Source organism: Hylobates moloch, unplaced genomic scaffold, assembly GCF_009828535.3.
Source record: "Hylobates moloch isolate HMO894 unplaced genomic scaffold, HMol_V3 SCAFFOLD_1, whole genome shotgun sequence".
Classification (NCBI taxonomy): domain Eukaryota; kingdom Metazoa; phylum Chordata; class Mammalia; order Primates; family Hylobatidae; genus Hylobates; species Hylobates moloch.
This window is the reverse complement of record NW_026652276.1, coordinates 187,065,990-187,090,773: the sequence shown is the minus strand read 5'-3', so window position 1 is coordinate 187,090,773 and position 24,784 is coordinate 187,065,990. Positions and strand designations below refer to the sequence as shown.

The following is a 24,784-nucleotide window of genomic DNA, read 5'->3' as shown; positions in this document are numbered from 1 at the left end:
CATGGAATTAGATGCCTAATAAATGCTTTCAGATGGTAGTAATGACAAAAAGAGCTCACATTAAGTTTTTTTGTTTGTTTGTTTTTTGAGACAGAGTCTCGCTCTGTCACCAGGCTGGAGTGCAGTGGTGCAATCTCGGCTCACTGCAACCTCTGCCTCCCAGGTTCAAGTGATTCTCCTGCCTCAGCCTCCCAAGTAGCTGGAATTACAGGCACATGCCACCACGCCCAGCTAACTTTTTTTGGTATTTTTAGTAGAGACAGGGTTTCACCAACATTAAGTTTTTAAAATCTAGGCACGATATGTTAAAAAGGATTTAGATTGTACCTAACAACAGTTACTGACAACATGAGAGCTGATACTATGTTAGATTCTGTATAATGATATAATGAGCACGTGATTTAAGGTTATAAAGAAACGAGATTAGGTCAGTAAGTGTATGTGAGAGTAAGTCGTCTTTGTCATTACTCCTCAGAGATATTAATGATCACCCTGGAAAAAAGTACAAACATTTTTGCTAGCCCATACACATTTTTTCTGAGCCTGCATAAGGAGTAAACATGGCCTTCTGTTGCTTTAAATTAGCAAAAATTGGGTGGGGGGGATGGGAGGACAGAAGAATGAGGAAGTAGATATTCATCTATATATCCTGCTCAGGTTGATTCTGGAGGACCAGGAAAGTCACTAAGAGTTCTATTTGCATTAAGACTGCCTTGGGCTGTGGGAAGAAATTATTAAGAGGTCTTTGGGAATGGTGGAACTGTCTGGAAAGGTGAAATTATTACTTCCTAACAAAGGAGACGTGGGAGGCCAAGTGTAGGGGCAGGTTCCTTTATTTAGACATAGAATTCACTCTGAGGCAGGAGACACCCAAGGCACCTGGGATCCTAGTTGGCAGTGATGCAGTGATCACTCATGTTGCTCACACAATGGCCATTCCTAACTCCCTTCTTCCTTGCTGGCAGAGCTTTCCTCCCATTGTGGAAACTAAATATGCCAGCTTTCTCCCTGTTCAGCCTCCCTTGCAGATACAGCATGGGTGCATATCCAATATTGGCCAGAAGGGCCCAAGGGAAATATGCTAGAGGCTTCTGGGAAAGGTTTTCACACCTAATAAAAAGAGAGACGTACACAAAACAAAACACCACTTTCCCTTCTTGCTTCTGTGTTTTTGTGTGAGGCCATGATGCTTAGAGCTATGGTAGGCATCTTGTGACCACACACAGACAAATCTTCAATACACTGAGGATAACAGAAGGAAAAGAATAGGAAAGAGCAAGAATCCTGATATTTTTGAGTTACTGACCCAACCCTAGGAAAGCCTACCTCAAGACTTCCTGTTGTGGAGGAAATTAAATCTCTATTCCTTAAGCCACCTTTAATGTGTTATTGTGTCACAACCAAAAGCATCCTAACAGAAAAGTGAGGAGGGACGTTTTTATTAAAGCAGGATGGTACCATTCAAATATCCTCTGGGTAAACTCTTGAAAAGTTGTCCTAAGGGTATCTGAGGCGAGAGAACCATGAAAGCCAGAATACTTTTGAAATGTGTTTAAGAGTGACAATCACTGATGGACTAAGAGGCTTATTCAGCAGTACAATTTACAAAGCATGAAACTACCACATGAGCACAGCTGTAGGAAATGTGGCTGCAGAAGGATGGCAGTCAGGCTAGAAGAGGCCACCCTGCATCAGAATAAAGAGCAATGAGAATGACGCCAAAATCCAAAAGCAATCAATGCATTGAAATGAGTCTCAGAGAAGCAGCCCCCAACCTTTTTGGCATGAGGGACTGGTTTTGTGGAAGGCAATTTTTCCACAGTGGGCAGGGTGGGGTGGGGGTGGAGGGTTGGATGGTTTCAGGATGAAACTGTTCTACCTCAGATCATCAGGCATTAGATTCTCATAAGAAGCATGCATCCTAGAACCCTTGCATGCACAGTTCACAATAGAGGTCATGCTCCTAAATGAATCTAATGCAGTTGATCTGACAGGAGGCGGAGCTCAGGCAGTAGTGCTTGCTTGCCCACTGCTCACCTCCTGCTGTGCACCCACCACAGGATCCCTAACAGGCCACTGACGGGTGCCAATCCACGGCTCAGGGACTGGGAACTCCTGTCTTTGAGACAGTGAGAAGGGAGGGTGTATTATTCCATTCTCACACTGCTATAAAGAACTACCTGAGACTGATGATTTATAAATAAAAGGTTTAATTGGCTCATGGTTCTGCAGGTTGTACAGGAAGCATAGCTGTGGAGGCCTCAGGAGACTTAGCATCACGGCAGAAGTCAAAGGGGAAGTAGGCAGGTCTTATGTGGCTGGAGCAGGAGGGAGAGAGAAGAGAGGAGGTGCTGCAAGCTTTTAAACAACCAGATCTTGTGAGAAGTCACTCGCTATCACGAGAACAGCAAGGGGAAAATCCGCCCCCATGATCCAATCACCTCCCACTAGGCCCTTCCTCCAACACTGGGGATTATAATTCAATATGAAATTTGGGCAGAGACACAAATCCAAACCGTATCAGAGGGGCTGGGATAATTTGGAAGGGAAAGAGAGGACTTTACGTCCTAAACCATTGTGTTTGTTTCACAAATTGTTGATTATTCCACAAAGTTGGTATGACCTGGGGAGACAAAAGAAAATCTAGAATGATGACTATGTGTCTATAGCATCATAGGTGCAGTTCAGCAGAACAGAACATTTAAAAACCCTTGGCAAGAGCCAGGGGCTTTAATTATGTTGGGTTATTTTAATTAAACAGTATGCACAGACATGCTGTCAGTTTTTAGGATAGTGCCATGTTCATTCTTACTGAGTTTAAATAAATTTGAAGAGCAGATCAATTTCCTTACATGCAACTTATAGTGTAACATATCTGTGGAGAATCCAGTCCATGTGTCTAACTCCAAAATTCTGAATTTCAGAGCAGGCCACAGGCATTCTTCTTTGCATGAGGAGCCCCCTGACATTCCATGAATAGTAGAGAAAAGTATTTTGGGACTGATACGTGGCCCCAGGACAGTATAATATGATTAACACCCCAGACAAATATGGGATACGCAATGTTCCCTAGCCTCTGATTAACAGATGTTATAGATGAATAGGAAACTCACCATCAGAAAAGAAAGAGGTGCATAGCCTAGGCCTAGGACTCCATGTTGTGTGTGTAAATTTTGAGGTAGGTAACAGTGATTTCTTCTGGAACCTACAGCCAAGCTCCATGCTATACTACTGTGAAGTAAGAGTGAGTTCAGGTTTCCTTTGGAGAAAATGCTCTCTTGCCCTGGTTTCAGAGGAAAAAAACAAGGAATAACAGTTAGAAGAAGCACATACAACAAATTATTATTTTTTCCTGGTGTTACTAGCCAATATCTGCAAAATATAACCATTGGGTCTGCCAGCTTGTGTTGCAGGACTTTTCCTTAGTTCAGCTAAAGATGGCGTTCTTTGTCCCACGGCCATGAAAATTCAGGCTCTTAGACAATTTGAATGGTGAGTAAGACAGGGTTTTATTGGGTGAAAAGGAAGAAAAGGGGGAAACAGGTACACTCTCGCAAGGCCAGAATCCCTGCTAGAGTGCTTCCCACCTGGCTGTTTGAATCACAGGTTCTACTCAAGAAGAGGAGGGGCCAGGCTTCTCCCCACTGCAAAGGGTGCAAACTTCTCAAGGCTCCCCCTCAGTGGGCAGGCTGGTTGGAGTTTCTCCAGGGACCCCCTCTCACCTGGGTGTCTCACTTGTATGGCCAAATTGTCAGTGCCACAGCCACATAGACCGGAATAGGTAAGAAAAGAAAGTACAGATGGGAGGTGGAAACCTCTTTTTTGGAAAAGTAGAGAGAAGTTGGGATAACTGGAAAAGGAAGTAGTGTCTAAGAAGAGTTTGATTATTCATTTGGTTTTGTTAAGATGGGAGATATTCAAATATGCCTATGTGCTAAGGAGAAGTCAACAGAAAGGGAGTGCTTGAAAGTTCAGAGGAGAGAAGTGACAACTGAGGGAAGGGACCCAATGAGACTGGTGGGGGTTGGGGAGATTAACCTACGGCAAAGGGAGGAACACTTCGCTTCCTGAGCCAGGAGAAGAAAGAAAACAGTATGTGTGGAGCCCTGTACCTGTCAAGGTTAACCAGGTCATACTGTGGCAACAATCCCACAATCTCTGTGGCTTACAACAGAAAAGATTTATTTCTCCCTTATACCCATGTCCAGAACCAGTTGGCTCTGACTTGATTCCATGTTGTCCACATTTCAGGATTTAAGTGAGAGGATCAGCTCCTATCTGGAATACTGCAGTCTTGGTGGCAGAAGGAAAAGAGAGAATGCCAAACCATGCACAAGCTCTTAGAGCTGCTGCTGGGAAGGGAAACACACCATCTCGGTACACATTTCATGGCTGGAGCAACTCCCACGATCACGTCTGAGTTCACAAGAACAGGGACACAGAGAGGGGCTGTGAATATGGAGAACAACCTAGTAGACAGGGGCTTTGACTGTGGGCAAACAGTATAATCTACTACTGGGCCATTCTGCTTTTGCCAGTGAAAAAGTTGCTCCTTCATTCACTCAATAAATATTGGGTAAGCCCCTACTTTGCGCCTGGTGCTACACTTTTCTCATAGACCTCTAAATAAGACCGACCTTTGGTCTTGTAGATATTACAGTTTAGAGAATTTCCACCTGATAGCCTTGGTTTTTCTTACTGGCATAGGGGACTACATCATCTGCCAAGAGAAAGTTGTTTGAAGGTAAGGAGCTTGAGGAGAGGTAAATATTTCAAATCACCACTAAACCAAAAGAGAAGGAAAGCTGAATGGGGGAAATAAATGGATTGCCTATCAGCATTACATGTGTCACTATGGTTGGCAACCTCATGGCTATGTTCCCTGTCAGTGCTCAGTCTCCTGGATACTCTAAGAGCAAAAAAGGTAAGGATCTGGGGGACCGGAGGGCTAGGAGACACAGGAGCCAGAAATGATGTTGACAATAAGAAGGAATAGGGTCTGGCTAGGTAATAAGAAAGGAAGGAAAGTCATGTGGGCAAATGCTGAGCAAGAGACAAAGGTCTTGGGAGCTAAAGTTAGGTGTATTGGGAGGGGAGTGAGTGACCTAGAAAGGCAGGATGAACTGATCAAGAAATGCATTGCTGCAGTTCAAGGTTTCACAGGTGGGGCAGTCCTTGATCTAGAAGAGTCCATGGTGTGGAAGCTGGGTGGGGACTGGTTTATGATTATTCAGGTCTTAATTGTTCCTGAGACACTGTCCCTCTAGTCAAGGGTTATGTCTATGTGCAGCTTTATATTAATTGACTCAAATGCTGAGTTTCCTGGGAATAATGAATTAACTACCTATACTGTTGTGTCTCCCCCTCCCCACTCCAGACCCCAGTCATTTCACACTTGCTTAGAAAAAAGAGCTGAGGAAAAGATAACATTTCTTTTTAAAGTCCTCCAGTGCTTCTTTGTATGGTACTGTCTGTATACTAGGTGTTCATACATTCCTCTTGAATTGAGTCATATTGAGATTGTTCCCTTTTCTGCCTCCTACTCAATAGCAGGATTTTTCAGACTCCTTTTGGCATCTGAAAACATTCAGCAACTTCAAGAACTATCCTTCCTTGGAGGAGGGCAGAAATGGTGCTCATCCCCTATCACGTAAAGCAACGTGGTAACAACACAAGGTGAGAATGGCAACAGAGGAAACAAAATGGGAGAAGAGGGGAAAATACTTAAAATGATTACAAGAAAATCAGTCTTTTTTAGTTCAGTTTTATTAAGATCTAATTTATATGCTATTCACCAATTTTAAGCTTAGAATTCAGTGAATTTTGACAAATGTATACAGTCGTATAACCACATATATCATTCTCGTCACCCCAAAAAGTTTCCTCAGACCTGTTTGCAGTCATTCTGCTTCTCATAATCCCAGTCTCTGACAACCACTGATCTGCTCTCTTTCATTATAGCTTTGCCCTTTCCAGAACTTCAAATAAATGGAATCAGACATATAGCCTTTCATGTTCAGCTTCCTCAAGAAAACCAGTCTTATATGGAGGATGTGAAAACAGCATATAGGTTAGGGAAAGGTAAGGAAAAGAAATAGTAAAGTTCACCAGTCTGAGTGCCCACCACCTTCAGCTTCATCCTAAGTAATAATACCCCTCCCACAAAAAACCAGGTTTTATGTGCTGGTTACATTTTAAAATACTCATTAGAGGCCAGAGGCAGTGGCTCATGCCTGTAATCCCAGCATTTTGGGAGGCCAAGGTGGGTGGATCCCTTGAGGTCAAGAGTTCAAGACCAGCCTGGCCAACATGGTGAAACCCCTTCTCTACTAAAAATATAAAAGTTAGCCAAGCATAGTGGTACGTGCCTGTAATCTCAGCTACTCAAGAGCCTGAGGCACGAGAATCACTTGAACCTGAGAAGTAGAGGTTGCAGTGAGCCGAGATCACACCACAGCACTCCAGCCTGGGTGACAGAGCGAGACTCTTCTCAAAAAACAAAACAAAACTCATTTAAGATAAATACATAATTATTAAAGATAAAAACATGTATCTTAGTACCATTGATAGTTATTTCATGTACGTCAATGATAAGCAGACCTCACTTAGGAAAACGCTGATTTCAAAGCTCTTGACATTCCTATATACTTCGAACGGTCTTATTGTCTCAGTCATTGATTTGGGCTAGCAAATCTTAAATTTGGGCCATTAGCAAAATTTGTAAGTAATGATGACATCTGAATCCCCACATGTAGCATCATAATGTGCACATTTACCTTACTTTTAAAGGTGAATTTAAACCTTTTATTTTTGCTTATCTTTATTTCCCATTGAATTTGGTTGGAATTATAAAAATGTATGCTTGAATATAATGGAAAACAAAAACACAACTAATAGAGACAGGAAAATCGAGACTTGCCATGCAGCAAACATAGATTGCGATAGACGTCCTGTGTGAGATTTGAAGACAGTTTCACGTCAGATAGATGACCTACTCAGCATTGCCGGTTAGGAGAGTGCAGCACAGTCAGACCACAAAGACACCATAGAAAGGGTATAATTACATTTTGCAATGAAATGTCTGTGGACAGTCTATGTGCACTCATTCTTACTGTGTGTGGATGACAGTTGCTCTATCATTTTTGTACATTTAGACTAGGACTCCATAGTTTCCTGTGCCTCTCTTTGTGTGATTGTACAGGCTTAGCCGACTGAGTCATTACAGAGTGTAGCACTGATAAATCATTGAATCTATGAAGACCATGTCTTTCTGTGGATGAGGCCTTTCCCTAGGAAATTAAAACTCTGGGAGGTTCCCAAATGGTCTTGGAAGTTTGAATAAGAAAAAAAGTCCAAGTTTAATTTTTAAAAGCTCTCTTTTTTACATTTGTCTTTGTGACAATTGTTGCTAATTGGTGAGTCGAGAGGAGATTATAAAGGGAGATGGATAAGACCATTGTCAGGGGTTGCAGGTAGGTGAGTTCCATATCTACTTCACCAGTGTTTTTTACTGAGGTCAAATCAGGTCAGATTGGAGTATCTGAGGCAACTTTGAAATATAAAGGTGCAGCCGAGGCTGTCTGCAAGGGTGTGTGGCAACAGCAGTGGCACAGATACGCTCACTTTGCCTGAACGAATATATGAGCCCTAGGTCTTTCATAGCACTCTGAGGGAGACAGACAAGGAGCTGCATGCCCAATTGGCAGTGCCTGATCGCTATTTGGTAGGATGGTATAATAATCCAGGGCTTTGAATCAAGTGAGGGGGCCCATTTGAGTCTATGTGTTATTATTTGTCATGTTGTTGTGACCTATGAAAAACAGTTTCTCAGGTCCTCTACATGCTACAACCTCTGCGGGCTCAGGCAATCCTCCCACCTCAGCCTCCTTTCAGAGAAGCTGGGACTACAGGCACACGCCACCACGTCCAGCTAATTTTTGTACTTTTTGTAGAGACAGGTTTTCACCATGTTGCCCAGGCTGGTCTCGAAATCCCGGGCTCAAGCCAACAGCCCGCCTCAGCCTCCCAAAGTGCTGGGATTACAAGCGTGAGCCACCACGTCCAACCTTAATGCTAGCTGTTAAACTGTCTTTCAGGGGAGGCCGTTTCAAAATGAAATCTTGGCTCTGTTTCCAGTGATAATTTCATAGTTCTAAACCTCGATTAATTCTGAATTGCTCCAGCTTAGGCATGTAGTTACATAGAGAATGTGCCTATTTCTATGTCAGGCAAATGGTGATTGTCCTATTGGTAACATGACTTCACTGTCATTTTTTTCCTCTGGAGACTACTGTGAGGATTACATTACTAATACTTGTGCAGGCCTCACTCCTTAATTTAACAAGCAATGTCAATACAATAATATTTTTTCTTTGCACAGATATAAGACCTGTTTATTTTAATACTGCAAATTCAACTCAAAGACTGCAAGATCAAATTTTGCATCTTAAAAAAATACTACCATAAACAAAGCCCACATTATAATCAGAATCCTACTTTCTTTTTTGCATAAAGCAGCATAGAACAATGGTCATTTATAGATACATGAATTCCAGGAAGCTAAACAAATAAGAATTTGTACTATAAAGTACGTTATATAAATTTTAAATGAAGGAAAATACACCAAATTAAGGACAAAAATGACCTTTTTCCTTCTTTGAATTGCACTCTTTTAAGTAATATAAAAAAACTCCCAAAATCAAATATTAAAAAATAATTTGTTTAGGCCGGGTGCAGTGGCTCACGTCTGTTATCCCAGCACTTTGGGAGGCCAAGACGGGAGGATCACGAGGTCAGGAGATCAAGACCACTCTGGCTAATACAGTGAAACCCCATCTCTACTAAAAATACAAAAAAATAGCCGGGCGTGGTGGCGGGCGCCTGTAGTCCCAGCTACTTGGGAGACTGAGGCAGGAGGATGGCGTGAATCCGGGAGGCGGAGCTTGCAGTGAGCCGAGATCCGGCCACTGCACTCCAGCCTGGGCGACAGAGCGAGACTCCGTCTCAAAATAAAAATAATAATTTGTTTAAATGCGTTTACAAATAATTTTCCCCGGTAAAACACAGGGAAGATCAATAAATAAATTAAGCCCTCTTGTTTCAAACCTCGTTGCTGAAAATAATTCTAAGTGTATTAGTATTTACTACATTGGTGAGTGCCTGGGGATACCTTCCACTTCCATGATCTTTGCCCTGTATTGTATCTACCTGTAGATGAGGTGATTGTCAAAAATACGTACTGACTTCAAGACATAGCGTGAACTGAAGTTGTCTTTATTAGAAATCTCAGCCGTGCCTCCAGTTTCGAGATGAATCTCAATTCACAAGTTCCACTACCACCACCACCATCACTGCCCCCAGATAGAATGAGACTTCTAATAACTTGAAAGACAAGTCTATAAATATCTTGTAATCGTTTTCACTGTATCACTTTTCCTGGCTACTTTTATCCGATAAAAACCTCAATTTATTTTTAAGCTATTAAACATGCGGACAAACGGAATCTTAGTTTTATGCAAAAACGCAACCATGCATGAGAACTGCGCAAGTCTTTCTTGGAATGGTCTGTATTTAGGTGAAGTCATCAGACGTCATTACACTTATTTTGGGGTTGCCAACTCGTTTCCCAGGATTTAAAGATTATAACGATGATAAAAGTCAGTTTCGCACCCTGTCAAAGGCTTGGCCCATTGCCTTTTCCTTCCCGGCAATACTCGGTTCAATTAGGTCTTGTCCCCTCATTATCTGTGAGGACTGAATTCCACCCCCGCTTTTCAACGCAGGCTCTTTGCTCGGGGAAAGTCAAACCATCCCTCAAAGGATCAAAGAGCTCAGCCATAGACAGAGCCGCCGGGGGAAAGCGGAGTCGCTGCGTCAGATGAAAGGGGCCCCTCAGCCTCACTCCTCACCGCAGCTCCTGGGATCTTAAAGACAGGGTCTGGTGGATCAGGAGGGACAAGAGGGATGGAGGCGAAAGGCTGGATCCTTAATCCAGGCCGGAGACAAAGGTGAGTAACTGCGCATGGTGGACGGGGAGATGGGTAGTAGGAGGCTCCTCGTCCCCCAGCCGGGTGGCGTGACTTCAGGAGGACCCAGAAAACCGGCCAGGACTGGGTAGGACTAAAGGTCCCAGGCGGGGCGGGCGAACCGGCTCCTCGTGGGAGGGGCGAGGCTGGGAACGCCCCCTCCAGGCCCCGCCCTCCCGCGCCTGGACTGGGAACTCCAACTTAGGCGAGCGCCCAGGTCACGCGCCGGGGCGGCCCCGCTGCCTCCAGCTTCCCGGGGCTGGCGTCTCGGAGGAAGAGCGCGTGCCTCACGTCCTCCTCCCCGCCCCGCCTCCGGCGCATTGCGCACGCGCGGCCGCGCCCCGCCCTTTCTCGGCCCCGCGAGGGTGACGGGGTGAGGGCGGGGGAACCGATGTGGGGAGGCAGCCAGAGCTCCCAGACTGCGAGCACGCGAGCCGCCGCAGCCGTCACCCGCGCCGCGTCACGGCTCCCGGGCCCGCCCTCCCCTGACCCCTCCCCTCTCGCCGTTTCCCCCTCCTCTCCCCCTCCTCCTCCTCTGACCGAGCAGTGACTTAAGCAACGGAGCGCGGTGAAGCCCATTTTTCTCCTTCCTCGCAGCCGCGCCGGGGAGCTCGCGGCGCGCGGCCCCTGCCCTCCGGCCCGAGATGAATCCTGCGGCAGAAGCCGAGTTCAACATCCTCCTGGCCACCGACTCTTACAAGGTAAAGCTCGGGGCGGGGGCAGATGACGAGGAGCGGGGCGCGCTGGGGACGAGCGCGCGGCTGGGGGGCGGGGGCGGCTGGGGCTGGGGCTAGGGCCAGGGCTAGGGCTAGGGCTAGGGTCGCGGCGCAGGGAGGCCCGGGGGAGGCGCGGGCGGCGGCGGCTGGGGCAGGTGAGGAGGCGCCGCAGTGAGCAGGAGGTGGCTGGAGGAGGATGGAGAGCTGGGCGGTGGAGGCGGGGCCTGGGGGCGCGCGGAGGCGGGGGCGCGGCGGGGGGCTGAGGCGGGCCCCAGCGGACTCCCGGGCTCCGGTGCTCGGGGCTCGGGGTTTGGGCGTCGCCGGCGAGCGCATGCCCTTCCCTGAAACGCGGCCTCTTGGCCTGGAGCTGGGGCCAGTTAGGTAACGGCCCCGGGGGCCCGCAGTGGAGAGTGAGCGGGGCTTTCCCCGTCGAGCCAGCCCGGCGCGCTCGCCCCTGGCTGGGCAGGTAAGTCTCCAGGAGGGCGAGGTGGGAGAGGTCCTGGCGCGGGCGCCGGAGCAACCGCGGTCCTCTGTCTGCGGCTCCGGCGCGGAGGACACTCGCCTGGCCCCGGTAGCCGTAGTGGATTCCCCTGTCCCACTCCGCCGGGCTCCGTTTCAAACTCCTTCGCACCTAGTGATTGCTCGTGCTCCTTATCCTTGGGTGTAGAGGCCGCTCTGCTCTTAACTGCTTTAGAGTCATTACAGGATTTCTGTGAAAAGGAAAGTGAAACACGAGGATTTAAAGGAACTGTAGTTTTAACCCTAGAGAACTTGTGGAGAGGGAAATGGCACAACATTGCGTTCACATGCCCATTGAGCACTTGGCGTGGGTAGCTGCCACATTCAGTTGATATGAAGCACGCAGTAGTAAAGAGAAGAGGTAAATTTTACTTGAGCAGCATAGCGGTTTGGAATACAGTGGTAAAACATAGTACTCTCATGTTTTTGTTTTGATTCTTTTTTTCCTTTGTTTTTAGCCCTCCTCCGATATTCCGAGAAAGTATTTTAGAGAATTCCATTTTACTCAAGTTTTGTCTGTTTCTTTCCAATCAGCTTAAAATGCTGTTTATGATATTTAGATAGGTTATTGAAATCGAACCAAGATCCATCAAGTTGTCTTTTAGATGCAAGTTTAAAGTATTGCAAAATCCGAACACTATCAAGTATGATTCTTGATAATATTGTCAAGTATACATGATAATACCTTAAGTATGGTCCTTTACTTGGTCCTAAAACCTCCTCTTGTGTTCTCTTGGTTCAATCATAGTGTTTTCAAAATTTTGAATAGTGATTTTAGAATAGCCTCATTCATAGTTTTGTGGAATTTTTTTAACTAAATCTAAAATAATTGTTTTTTTTTTTTACACGTTAGCCAAATGTAGAGGTTGATTAGTCTAAATTTTAAGAACAGGAGTGCAACTTCCTTTAGTTTGCAGTTCCTCTAACCATTATACATAAGGAATGTAAAATTACTTTAACATCAGTTTTCTGGGGCGCTTTTAGTTAGAATAGTGAATTACCTTAAAGGTTTCTAATCTAGTGAGCCATACTTAATTGCACTATTAGACTTTGCACCTATTTAATAAAGTTTACTTCTGTCAACTTTCAAGTCAGGCCGGTATATTTTATCTCCTTTATAATACGAAATTTCAGAATATTTTCATCTTAGATTTTTCATTTTTTTCCCCAAAAGTCACCTCTAGAGGATTCAATCATGTCGATACGTTTTATACCAGTGGCTTACTGCAGTATGCTAAAATAGATTGTTATTCCACAGTCACATTTAAGTCTTAAGTTTCATTTCCCTTATGATTTTAGGGGTCCTTATAACCTATTTTACATTTTTGTCTTTTTATCTTAGGAAAAAGGACAAAAATGATAATCTTGAGGTTAGAAGTAATGAAACTTACTTAGAAATTACACAAGAATGTTACATATCCTTATCAGTGCTTACAAACTATTGGCCAAAGTTGGGAACTCTAGTAGTTTCAGATGTGTTGATGAAGAGAGCAAAATATTGTTGATTTCTTCTTTCTAAAACTGAAGGAAGAATAATTGATTGCCAAAGCACTAGGATTTTGCAAGTAGATGGTATGGTAGCCAAACACATGACAATGGGAGTTTTGTCTTGTATCCTGTCAAGAGAGTCCAGAACTATTTGGACCAAAGGAGCATTTGAAGTATATACATTCACTTCTGTAACCTCATACTTTATTGTACATAGTAAGGAATTAAGGACACAGACGAATGTGGTTCCTCTGTTTTCATCGTGGTTCTTGTTAGAAGTAAGGACACAGTTTAAACCGCATTACCCATTAGTTATGAAATGTGCTGTCCAGTGTAGGTTGCTTCTCAAAGGGTCATCTGTAAGCTGGTTATCTAGAATTCAGCATAGTTTTAACCATTCATGTAATAAATATTGGTGACCTATTGGGTATTACAAAAGAAGACAAAGATTAGTATTTTGAAATCCAGGATGGACAGAAGTTGATTTTATAGAAGTTTCAAAGAGTTGTGTAATTTATATATGGTGATTAGGAATTCAAGGCAGCTTTTTTTCAAAAAAAGAAAATTTTGCTTCCTCGAATGGCCAAGTAACAAATTTTTGTTGCTTGTCTTTCATGGCTTCTGAGCGGATGCTTCGGTATTGTCACGGTGGCTCCTGACGCAACCTGAGCCTTATGGGTGGGGTACTGTTGCAGCTTGTACCCCAGAGACTGCCTATGCATTCATAAAGATATATGTGACATTGTACATATATTTCAATTTTTCCATTATGTTTTGTTATAAATTATAGGAAAAACTTGAGCAACATAAATAAAATATATAAATCATGAATATACTTCATAGGGAGATTAATTTAGGTCATTAATAATTGAGCTGCTATTCTCGTTGTGATTTAATGAAATCTGGTTTAAAGGTGTGGCAAAAGAGATACAAGTCATTAGAAACTCCATGCAAGAGGTTTTAAAGGAAGAGGCAATATGATTATAGGTAATTTTGCAATTTCTCTCCTTCCCCAAAATAATATAACGCAAAATCCTTAAGTCATATTTATGAGTGAGTATTGCTTCAAAGCGAAATGGCAGTGAATTATTTTTGGGGGCAACAGACAGATTTCCAGGGTTTAAGAAATCTTAAATAATACTGAAAAGAAGAATCGGTTACGGTTTTTGCTGTTTCTAGCACATGAGCTTTGAAGCAGCAGAAAGTCTTAGCCAGTGTTGGGCAGAGTGTATCCTCTTCTGATTGCCCTTAGATATTATATAGCTAACATAACTTGCCCTGTGACCTTGGGTATGTTATCCCATGTGATCTTACATATACAGCTTATATTTTAAATGTTGACTTGTGATTTTTTTAGCAGTTAAAAGTATAACTGAAAAAGTAAGATAGTAGTCCTTGCATTTGGTCATGTGATCCCATTGTGGGAGGAAAGATCTTCAAATCAACCCTAAGACATCAAATCAGCCCTGTGGGACATCTAGAGAAGCATCTAGGGAAAACTAGGCTTTCTTTTCCCAGAAGGATTCTGTTCAACTGAAATATATGTGTCATATCTCGTACTGTTTTTTTTAACACTGTCATACTTGGAACAAGGATATTTAGCCTTGGGAATATAATTTTTTGATACAGTTGGTTGGCCAGTACTCCTTAATGGAAAAAGCTGTCCATCATTTGACTTAGGGCTAGACCCTTTTTGTTCTAGGCATTAAAATAATACCAGTTACTGTTATCTAGTATGTAATAATTTTTAGAAGTTTATCCTTTCATGAAGTAAATTAATCACACAACTGAATAGTTATGTTAAAAGAACTACATTTTTCTGTTTGTGCTTATGTTTTTTTTTGTTTGTTTTTTTTTTGTTTGTTTGTTTTTTTTTGAGATGGAGTCTTGCTCTGTCGCCCAGGCTGGAGTGCAGTGGCACGATCTCAGCTCACTGCAACCTCCACCTCCCAGGTTCAAACGACTCTCCTGCCTCAGCCTCCTGAGTAGCTGGGACTACAGGCGCGTGCCACCACGCCCAGCTAGTTTTTTGTATTTTTAGTAGAGATGGGGTTTCACCGTGTTAACCAGGATGGTCTCCATCCCCCGACCTCGTGATCCACCCATCTTGGCCTCCCAAAGTGCTGGGATTACAGGCATGAGCCACCGTGCCCGGCCAGTTCTTTACCACATATATATTGATGTTCAGATGGTGTTCTTTTAGCAGCAGGAGGGCCATGCCAGTTTAGGAAGCATTTTCACTGGTAGGGTTTGCTGGGATCTCATTAGGTATTTTGTTTTGTTTACATCTACTGAATAATTTTGTATTTATTGTAGAACCATTTTCTTTAGTAATAGAAGTCAAGTCAGTGCTAAAAAAGTTAACATGATTTAAGAGCTTTCTGTGTTTACTTTAGAATACTGTGAAACTTTATGTTAGTGTTACTTAACATTTAACATTGAGCACTTCATTTCCCTGCCATTTGATAGCCCTCCCCATCTCTATAAATGGCACTCTTATTAATGCAGTTGCTCAACCAAAAATGTGGGCGGTATTAATGCATCCCCCTCATTATCTTCCACATCCAATTTATCAGCCTAGTTCCCCTTTACCTCCAAAAACACTGGGCGAATTCTCCCATCTAACCTAATAGCCCCTACCTCCTGCACTCTTTGGTCACCCTATAATCCATTCTTATCCACCACCAGGCTAATCCTTTTAAAAGGTGAATCATGTCATATTCACCCCAGCTTAAAGCATAATGGCTTCTCATTGCACTTGATATAAAATCCAGGCTCCTTGGGGTAGTCTGTAAGCCTTACATGATCGCATTTCTGCCTACCTCTGACCTTATTGTGTTCTTACTGTCCCCACCCCGCCCCCATACTTTTAAGTACCTACCGCATTGGCCTGCCTTCTATTCTGTCCCTTATGCCAAAGCATATCCTGTCTCCTTGTCATTCAGGTCTTGCTCACATGTCACCTTCTCAAAGAAGTCTTCCTGGCCCCCTCTAGCCCATCATTCTCTTAACATTTTCATAGCATCTATCTTGATCTGAAATTACTTGGTTTATGTATTTTTTTCTTCCTCCTTCAGCCCTTATTAGCCCTATGAAAATAGAGACCATGTCGTTCTATTTACTTTCTCATCCTCAGTGTCTGAAGTAGGTACAGAGTATGTATTTGTGAATGAAGTATTTATAAAATAACAGTTGATTTGAATTTATGCTATATCATCCCATTTTCTGGTGAAGGTTCAAAATGGCCTGTTTAGTAGAAAGTAAAATGAAGAGGACAGTAAACTAGCAAAACTAGAATCATTATAAATCCTTTTGACTATATTGTTGGAAATATTTTCTTAAAAAGCTCTGCTTTAAAAACATTTTCCCATTAAACAGCATGTACATATGCCCCTATAAGTAGACCTAAACATGCTCTGTATTCTTCTATAAACTTGTTGGGTGTTAGTAGATAGTTAATAAATGTTGTTTCTTGGCTAATTACCTGCAAGTTTGCCTAGATAACTTAGATTCGTTAGCTATATTCTAAAACGATACTCTTAAGGTTCTCCAAAGATTTTTAGAGTTCATACTTTGACAGTTTTGTATTTTAAATGGTATTTGCTTTCAGAGAAGGCATTCTAAGTAAAGGTAGGTTTTTAAAGTACTGTAATTAGAGAACATAGCTGAAGCTTTAAAATTATAAATATTTAATTATTGTCCAGACTGGAGCTGTATTTGTACAAAGAAAATTTTCAGTATACTTTTAGACCAAGATACGGAGTTAAATAGCTTAGAGACATTTCCATTTAGCTTTTGACTCTTCGTCTTCTCAGAAAAAGAAAATAACTTGCCTTCTAGTAATTTTAAATCTGATATAGAATGCACCATTAAGTATCTGAACAGTAAGGATCAAACTATGGAGAAATAAAACTATAAATCAGACTTATAAACTTGAGCTATAAGATCCACACCATTTTTCAAGTTTTACTTCATCGTGCGTGCTTTTCTTCTGTCTCACTGCTTAGTCCCACTAAAGAAGTTGGAGTTATTTACATTGTAAACTGGACATTTTCATTTTTACATACATCTTGGGTGTGTTTTTAGGTAGAGGTGTCTTTTTCTTCAGTTTCATAAGTAGTTGAGGTAGTGGTCATATTTATTACTACAGACTCATTCATAAATATCTTTGTTTTTGCATTTTAGTGAATTGACATAAATTTCATTGCTGTAGATTCTATATTAGCTATCTAGCTTAGCTACTTCTTAAATTTTATTAAAGTGGGATCAGTCTCTGGATTCTAACCTTAATAAGCCCTGACATATACTTCTAGCTTTTGATGAGACTTCCCTGTACCTTTTAGTATATCGCTATCTGTTGTACCTGAGGAAAACAGAAAGCTCCAAGTTTCCTGCTTGACTTAAACTCTCAGATCACCTGTTACTATAAAGATTTACCTCCAAGGTTGTCTGTGTGCTGCATTAGGGGCTGTTTTTATAGAGTTGCAAATATGCTACCATTGGCAAGGAAACAGCACATTCATTCAGAAACACCAATGGAAATATATTCATCTTAGGATTCTTGTACTAAGCTATGAAGATTCTTGAGGATAGAGCCAAGTTTTACTGAGATTGAGACTGTGTACCGAAAGACAGCATTGGCTTTCCTGAACTTGAGATCAAAGCTAAACAGGAAAAATGGTTTATGTTATGTTCACAGTGATCACTCATGAAAAATGGTCTGCAAAGATTTATTCCACCATTGCCATGATTCACCCTGTATCTTAAACCTTAAGGCAGTATTATTCCTACTGTTGAAATTGGGCAAATACACATTTTTCTTCCACTTTATTTTTTATTGGTAAAATGTTTGAATTTATTTCCATGTTTTAACCATATTAAAAGTATAATGAACACTCACTTTTTTTCTTTCTTAAAAGCAGATAAATTTTTTACATGGTAGCTCTTACCCAAGTTCATGGAAAAGAAATTTGTGCTAAGGAAGACCTCTTCGTATTTTAAACTCATAAGGATTTGATGTTTCATTGTATAAGAATTTATTTTCCAGTTAGGTGGGTGATTTGACAAAGAGAGATTACAAAACAGGATTTTTTTTTATTTTGCTGCCACCACTGTTGCTGTCATCCAAGTTTTCATAGTGTCACTATGAAGGCTAAAAGTGATCATCCTCAGTACCTCATTGTACAAGTAAAGTAGTCATGATAAGTCATTGATTTTTGGAACGTATCACATTGAGATATTAGCAGTACCAAATTCTGCTGTCTTTCAGTTCATTGTTTTCTGTTGTGTGTGCCCATTAGGCAGCTGCTTCTCTCTCTCTTTGCCTGGATGAAGGACTGTTCCCCAAAACCAAATGAAATACTTTACTTTTCCAACCTAGAGGCCTTGTAGTAGATTTAGTGTGCTTGTATGTAAAATTTAACGCTCTCCTGTGGTTTTAAGGTACTGAACTATGAAAATGTCTTAGATACTTATTTTTTTATTTGGTATAGCCAGGAAAAGTAACTGATTAATAGCAAACAAGAAGTATAGTTTCTGTGGTTTTGAAATAACTTCAAGCCTTTTCTGTTGTGATTTATAGTCTACTCATCGGTGTTTTCTAACAGAAGTGTATTTCTTTACATAGGTTACTCACTATAAACAATATCCACCCAACACAAGCAAAGTTTATTCCTACTTTGAATGCCGTGAAAAGAAGACAGAAAACTCCAAATTAAGGAAGGTGAAATATGAGGAAACAGTATTTTATGGGTTGCAGTACATTCTTAATAAGTACTTAAAAGGTATTACTTTTCCTAGTATATTTTAAACACTGCTTATTACTCTTAACTCCTTTAGGAGTTCTTTTAGAATTTTTAACAAATCTGTTAATTTGGATGCATTAAATCATATAATTTGGTGTGTGTGTTTGATGTTCTGAGATTTGTTTCAGGCAATTTTCTTCCTCTGCCTCCGGAGTATGGATTACAAGGATGACCACCACACCCGGTAATTTTGTTTTTTAGTGAAGGCTGGTCTTGAACTCCCGACCTCAGGTGATCCACCTTCCTCGGCCTCCCAAAGTGCTGTGATTACAGGTGTGAGCCACCGCTCCTGGCCGAACTAAAAGTTTTGAAATAAGTTTAGAAAAGTCAGTAATTTTTGGAGGCTAATCTTGTTTGTTATACTTTAGTCATTAATTCAAAGTAAAGGATTTGTTAATGAACTGGAAACTCCTTTTGAATTATGGTAGCAATCAGAATATTTTTATATTAGCCAGTTTTACCTTAAAGACCTATTTTTAAAAACTACCTGTGTCTCTGGACTTAGTTGTAAATGCATATTAAAACAAAAATCTCCCAATTTCTGTGCTTTCTTATTTGAAAGGCCATTTCTAATCCATTTTTGTAATGGTGTTTCTAGGGGGAAAACAGTTCCCAAACACATTATACATGTTGGAAACGTTTATCTCTAACCTTTTGAATTAAACAATTTCAGAATTGAAAACAGTAAGTTGAATTTTAGGCAAATAACTCTTCTATAATCTTGACTCTTTTAAGATCAGGCAGTTCAGGTAGTCTTACACTACTGAAAACCTAACTAGGTATCAGAAGTAATTATTAGTGGCAAGAATACCAAAGTTGATACCAAAGTTTTTTTGTTTTGTTTTGTTTTGTTTTTAGACAGGGTCTCAGTCACCCATGCTGGAGTGCAGTCTTGGCTCACTGCAACCTCTGCCTCCCAGACTCCAGCGATCCTCCCTGCTTAGCCTCTCAAGTAACGGGGACCACAGGCTCGCACCACCATGCCTGGCTACTTTTTGTATTTTTTGTAGTGACAGGGTTTCACCATGTTGGCCAGGCTGGTCTCAAACTTTTAAGCTCTCAAGCTACCCGCCTGCCTTGGCCTCCCAAAATGCTGGGATTACAGACATAAGCCACCACGCCTGGCCCCAAGATATTTTAAACGCGTTTACTAGTTACCTTGTATTAAGTTACCAGCAACTGATAGCACACTTTAATTTAGTCATACAACTTAAGAACTTTGTAAAATATTATTCATTATTAATTATAACTAAAATGTATTGATTACCTATTCTAGGCCAGCATTATTGTAAGTGGTTCATATGTCTTAACTCATTTTGTCCTCACAAACATCGTATAAGTGGGTACTCGACTTTTCTCCTCGTTTATGGATAAGAAAAGTTAATTAAAAGTGTGTTGTTTGGGGGGCAGACATTTAGTAATTGTGGAAATTACTGGCTTATCAACCCTAAAGATGCCACGTTCTTTACGAACGAAGTGAGAAAATTCATTTGGATGTAAGAAGCTTTTGAGTCATCTCAAAGTTGAAAAGTACCAAAATTAATCGAGAGAAAAAAATTAATGTAATTTTAAAAGCTATGCAAGTAATAATTTTTTCTATTACACATCTGCTTTTACAATAAATAAGCATTTACAGTTTGAGTTATTAAAAGTACAGATTCCTTTTCTGACTCTGCTGTTGACTCTGGGTGAGTCATTTAACCTCTTAGTTATATTTTTAATCCATAGAATGGGTGAAATAACCAAAGATATTAATTCTATGACAGTTCAGCAACTCACAGAATGCACCTTTAGAAATGTAAACAGGGCATGTATATTCTTTTAGGTAAAGTAGTAACCAAAGAGAAAATCCAGGAAGCCAAAGAGGTCTACAAAGAACATTTCCAAGATGATGTCTTTAATGAAAAGGGATGGAACTACATTCTTGAGGTAAAAGATCGTTTCATGTTTTGATGTTTTGGTTTTTCTTTTAGTTCAAAACTTCTTGCAAAGGAATTTATTTTTGTTTTTTTTGAGACAAAGTCTCACTCTGTCACCCAGGCTGGAGTGCAGTGGCACAATCTTGGCTCACTGCAACCTCTGCTTCCTAGGTTCAAGCTATTCTCCTGCCTTAGCCTCCTGAGTAGCTGGGACTACAGGCACGCACCACCACGCCCGGCTAATTTTTGTATTTTTAGTAGAGATGGGGTTTTACTGTGTTGGCCAGGCTGGTCTCAAACTCCTGACTTCAAGTGATCTGCCCACCTTGGCCTCCCAAAGTGCTGGGATTACAGGTGTGAGCCACCATCCCCAGCCAGAATTTGAATAGGAGATTAGAGTATCATTACAGTTCTTTTTTGTTTGTGATCTGAATATAATGGCTATTTCAGACATCCTTTTGAAAAGTTAAGGTTGACATTTTATCCCTCTCCCTGCATCCCCCATGTTAAATCATTAGCATATAGAATCTACAGCAAGTCTAAGTAATTAATAAAAATGAATTATAACTTAAATAACATTTTTGAGAAAGATAATTCATTCTTGAAAATACACTATAGGTAAGAAAGGGCATGGTTATTTGGCAATTTCAAAATGTAGGTCTGTTTTCTTGACTAAAAATAGATGCTGTGAGTCTATCACTACACATAATTCTGGGAAGTTTCTCACTGAATAGTGAGAATGGCTTGCTGCTGATCCACAAAGTTGATTTTTAGTCTTGATTGTATTATATTTATATCTAGTATGTTTGAATTCATTGCTTAAATATTAAGGCACTTAAAGACATGGTAATAGAATTATAAGAGTTGAATATCCCATGATGGTTTCCTTTTATTACATTGATCAGTTGGGAATGGAATCTGTTGGCATATCTTGATGTTGAGTGTTACTTTAAGTCTCACAAACGAAAGTTTCTTACATTGAACAGACTGTCAAACACGGAATAATTAGAAATACTTTAACTTTCATGCCTATACGACAATACTGAGCTATACTATTTGGTACTTATGGGTCTTGAAAAAGTCAGGTAAGCACTCTGTGCTGCACTTTTCCTGTATCTTAAATAAGGTCAGTAGAATCTGTGAGCTATCACCTGTACTTGCTCCATTTCTCTTCTGTGAGGTTTGTTGTAAGGATAAATACAGTAATAAGTTAGGCGCTATGCTTATTACTATACTGTCCAGTGGCCAGGGCAATAAGTCGTTTGATTATATGATCAGAAAATCTTGGGTAACTAAAGGTTCTCTAGAGATAATCCGGTTTAACCCCATTTTACAAACAGAATCTGAGACCTAGAGATGGCAAGTGACTTGTCCAAGGTCTCCCCGCTGCTTTTGAGTCCAAACTAGGACCTGTAGGGCAATGTTCTTTTTGCTATACACTGTGCTTCCAGTGCTTCTATTAAACAGATTTTTCTTTTATTTAATTACCTTGTCTCAAATCACATAAATAAATTATCAGGATTTTTGAAACAGCTTGCCTTCCTAGTGAAAAGTTAGGCACAGCTTTTAGCTTTAAAAGGGAGGTACAGTGTCACATAACAACCTTCAGCCTAATTTTGGAGGCAATTATTGCATTAAGAGGAAGTCAGTTAAGTCAGACTTGAGTGTTAATTGCCAAGATTCTGTGTTTGGCCTGTCCCATAGTTTCAGGTCCACGACCAGAATAGAGGGAACCTGTTTCGGTTCTTCTCCAGGGATTTCCCTAGCTCTCCGTCTCTCGTTTTGTTTTCTTTTGTTCTTTAATAGCAATCCTTTATCTTTCAGTCTGCAGCCTTTATTTTGTGAAAATGACGAATTTAGAATACTTGGAATACTTTTAGAATATGTTGGAATAAACTCATCATTTCTCATTTTCTGAAAAAGCAGGGTAGAAGCAACAGTTTTGTTTTGATCAGTTTGGAATTTTCTGCCACTTGTGATAAATGTTCTTAGCAGAAGCACGTGGCAGCATTAAACTTAAAAGTTAATATCAATACCTATGTTAATAATTTTAACTAGTTTTATTTTAGAAGGATAAGGATATTCTGACTAGATTACAGTAGCATCTACAATTGCAATTTCTATGACAGTAAATTTAGCTTCTATAAAATGTAAAGAACCTTTAGTAAAACAGCAGGGAATTGAGTATCATCTGTTGAATAAATAAATTTATCATTTTCTCCTGCCAGAAATATGATGGGCATCTTCCAATAGAAGTAAAAGCTGTTCCTGAGGGCTTTGTCATTCCCAGAGGAAATGTTCTCTTCACTGTGGAAAACACAGATCCAGAGTGTTACTGGCTTACAAATTGGATTGAGGTAAATTGTTTTTTGTTTTTTTAATTCTTATTTAACATTAATTGAATAAAGACCATTGAACTGAGATTACAGTTTAGAATTTGTTACTAATAAAGCTATATAATCTCCTGTAATTTACTTAACCTTTCCAGGCTTCAATTTCCTCATCTATAAAATGACAGACTAAATAATCTTTAAGGTTTCTTCTAGTAGAATAGAATATTCTGAGATTTTGTTTAAATCAAATTATTGAGAGTGATTGTTTTTAAAACTTAGTTGACGTTCATCTAATTAATTGCCATTTTAAATGTGTATTATCTTAGAGCAAACTTAGAAAAACAGATTTCTAATAACTTACAACATTCAATGAATGCTAAATGTTCAAGTTAGACTAAAGGAACTTTATTCCAACTTTTAGTAACTACTTTGTTCATTTTTCTCTAATTGATCAGTTTAGGTCCTAGGATCTACCATCTGTTACTTTTCACAGTTGCTCACCTAAACAAGATCTGGTATTCATATTGTTTAATTTCTCAGGAAGGGTACATTTTGGGCTTTGGGTTTATACTGCGAGCCTTTTTTTGTTTTTCTTGTATGTATACCTAAGTAGTCATATGTTTTCACATGGTCAGAGTTTTGATAATAATACTCTACTTAGCTTCTGAACAGTTTAATAATAGATTTAATCTGTGAGAGGAAATACCCTCGAAAGTAACTATAGAAATAACACCTCACTATCTGGTGGCGTTTACTTAGTTCTTAGAACTAATTAGTTTATTGGTTAAAGTAATTTGCTATTATATTGTAAAATAGTACATTTGAGGTTCACTTATAAAAATTGGAAAACATTGAAATATGAGTTCCAAGAGTGTGTTTGAAACACATTTTGCTAAGTTGACAGGAAATTAATAGACTTTTTATGGGCCATTAACTAATAATAGACTCAAAAAAAGGTATGGTTAAATAAAGGTTTTAAATAGTATATACCGTATACTAAAACTATCAATTAACTGTGAACTGTAAAAGATAATGTATCTTACTAGTTTCTGTACAGCTGTAAATAGTATTTGTACTGGCAAATATTTGATTTTGAGGGGATGGTGTTACAAAAACACAAGAGTTGAAGAGTTGTTCATATCATCTAGGCTAGCCTTTTACCTTAAATGCCAAAGATCCCAACCAGGTAAACCTAACTTAGAAAATTTGTTATCTATGGATTAACCTTTTGCATATTGTTCTTTTTAGTTGTCTGGGGATTTAGTAAGTACTCTTCCTTATGTCTAATCAAACTTTCCTAAAGCATATATTTATGGAAGTAGAGAACTAGATACCATTCCACCTTGCTTCATTGCAGTTTTCTTTACCTTCCTCTGAAAGTGAAGAAACACTGGCCTTAAAAGTGAATTTTTTTAAACAAAATTTTTTAAAAATTTAAACAAATTTTTAATAAAAAACATTATTTTTGGTGTATCCTACTGGGAAACCATAAAGTTAAAAAAAAATTATTTTAAAGCAGTAGTTTAGCAAATATATAAAAGTTATTAAACATAAATCTAATGTGGGACTGTTTGATACAGTTTTTTAAGAAGTACGTAGACCCTTGCTTTTATTCGCTTATAACCTGAAACAATTTATATTGAGTTTACCTTTTTTAAACTAATATATATTATTTCAGTCCTAAATAGGCAATTATAGCTAAAGCATAAAAATTTATAGTCTGATACTGTCTATCTGTTATTGTAGTTTCTGACAGATCCTGTTTTTTTTTAATGTGTTTATTCTGCATATCAGATCTCCAGAATAGACTTCTTCATAGATATTTTGCATCTCTTGTGGGGACAGAGGAAATTCATCCTACTCTTACCGGTCCCCAATGTTAAGTTTACCACCTTATATTTGAAATCTGTTCCCATCCCCAACAAACTTGTTATTTACAAATTTGAAAATATTCTTTAAACAGAGCTTGACTTAAAACAT

The 24,784-nt window shown here is 40.1% G+C and overlaps 1 protein-coding gene across 1 annotated transcript in view; it reads left to right on the top strand.

Annotated features, from left to right (window-relative positions):
• Window positions 1-10,475: 10,475 nt before the first annotated feature.
• Window positions 10,476-24,784, top strand: part of NAMPT (nicotinamide phosphoribosyltransferase) — a 35,745-nt gene continuing 21,436 nt past the window's right edge. The window contains exons 1-4 of the mRNA XM_032761351.2: window positions 10,476-10,726; window positions 18,375-18,531; window positions 20,378-20,481; window positions 22,700-22,828. Of these exons, the coding sequence (XP_032617242.1) occupies window positions 10,670-10,726; window positions 18,375-18,531; window positions 20,378-20,481; window positions 22,700-22,828 (447 nt within the window). The 5' untranslated portion in view covers window positions 10,476-10,669. The remainder of the gene's footprint in view (window positions 10,727-18,374; window positions 18,532-20,377; window positions 20,482-22,699; window positions 22,829-24,784) is intronic.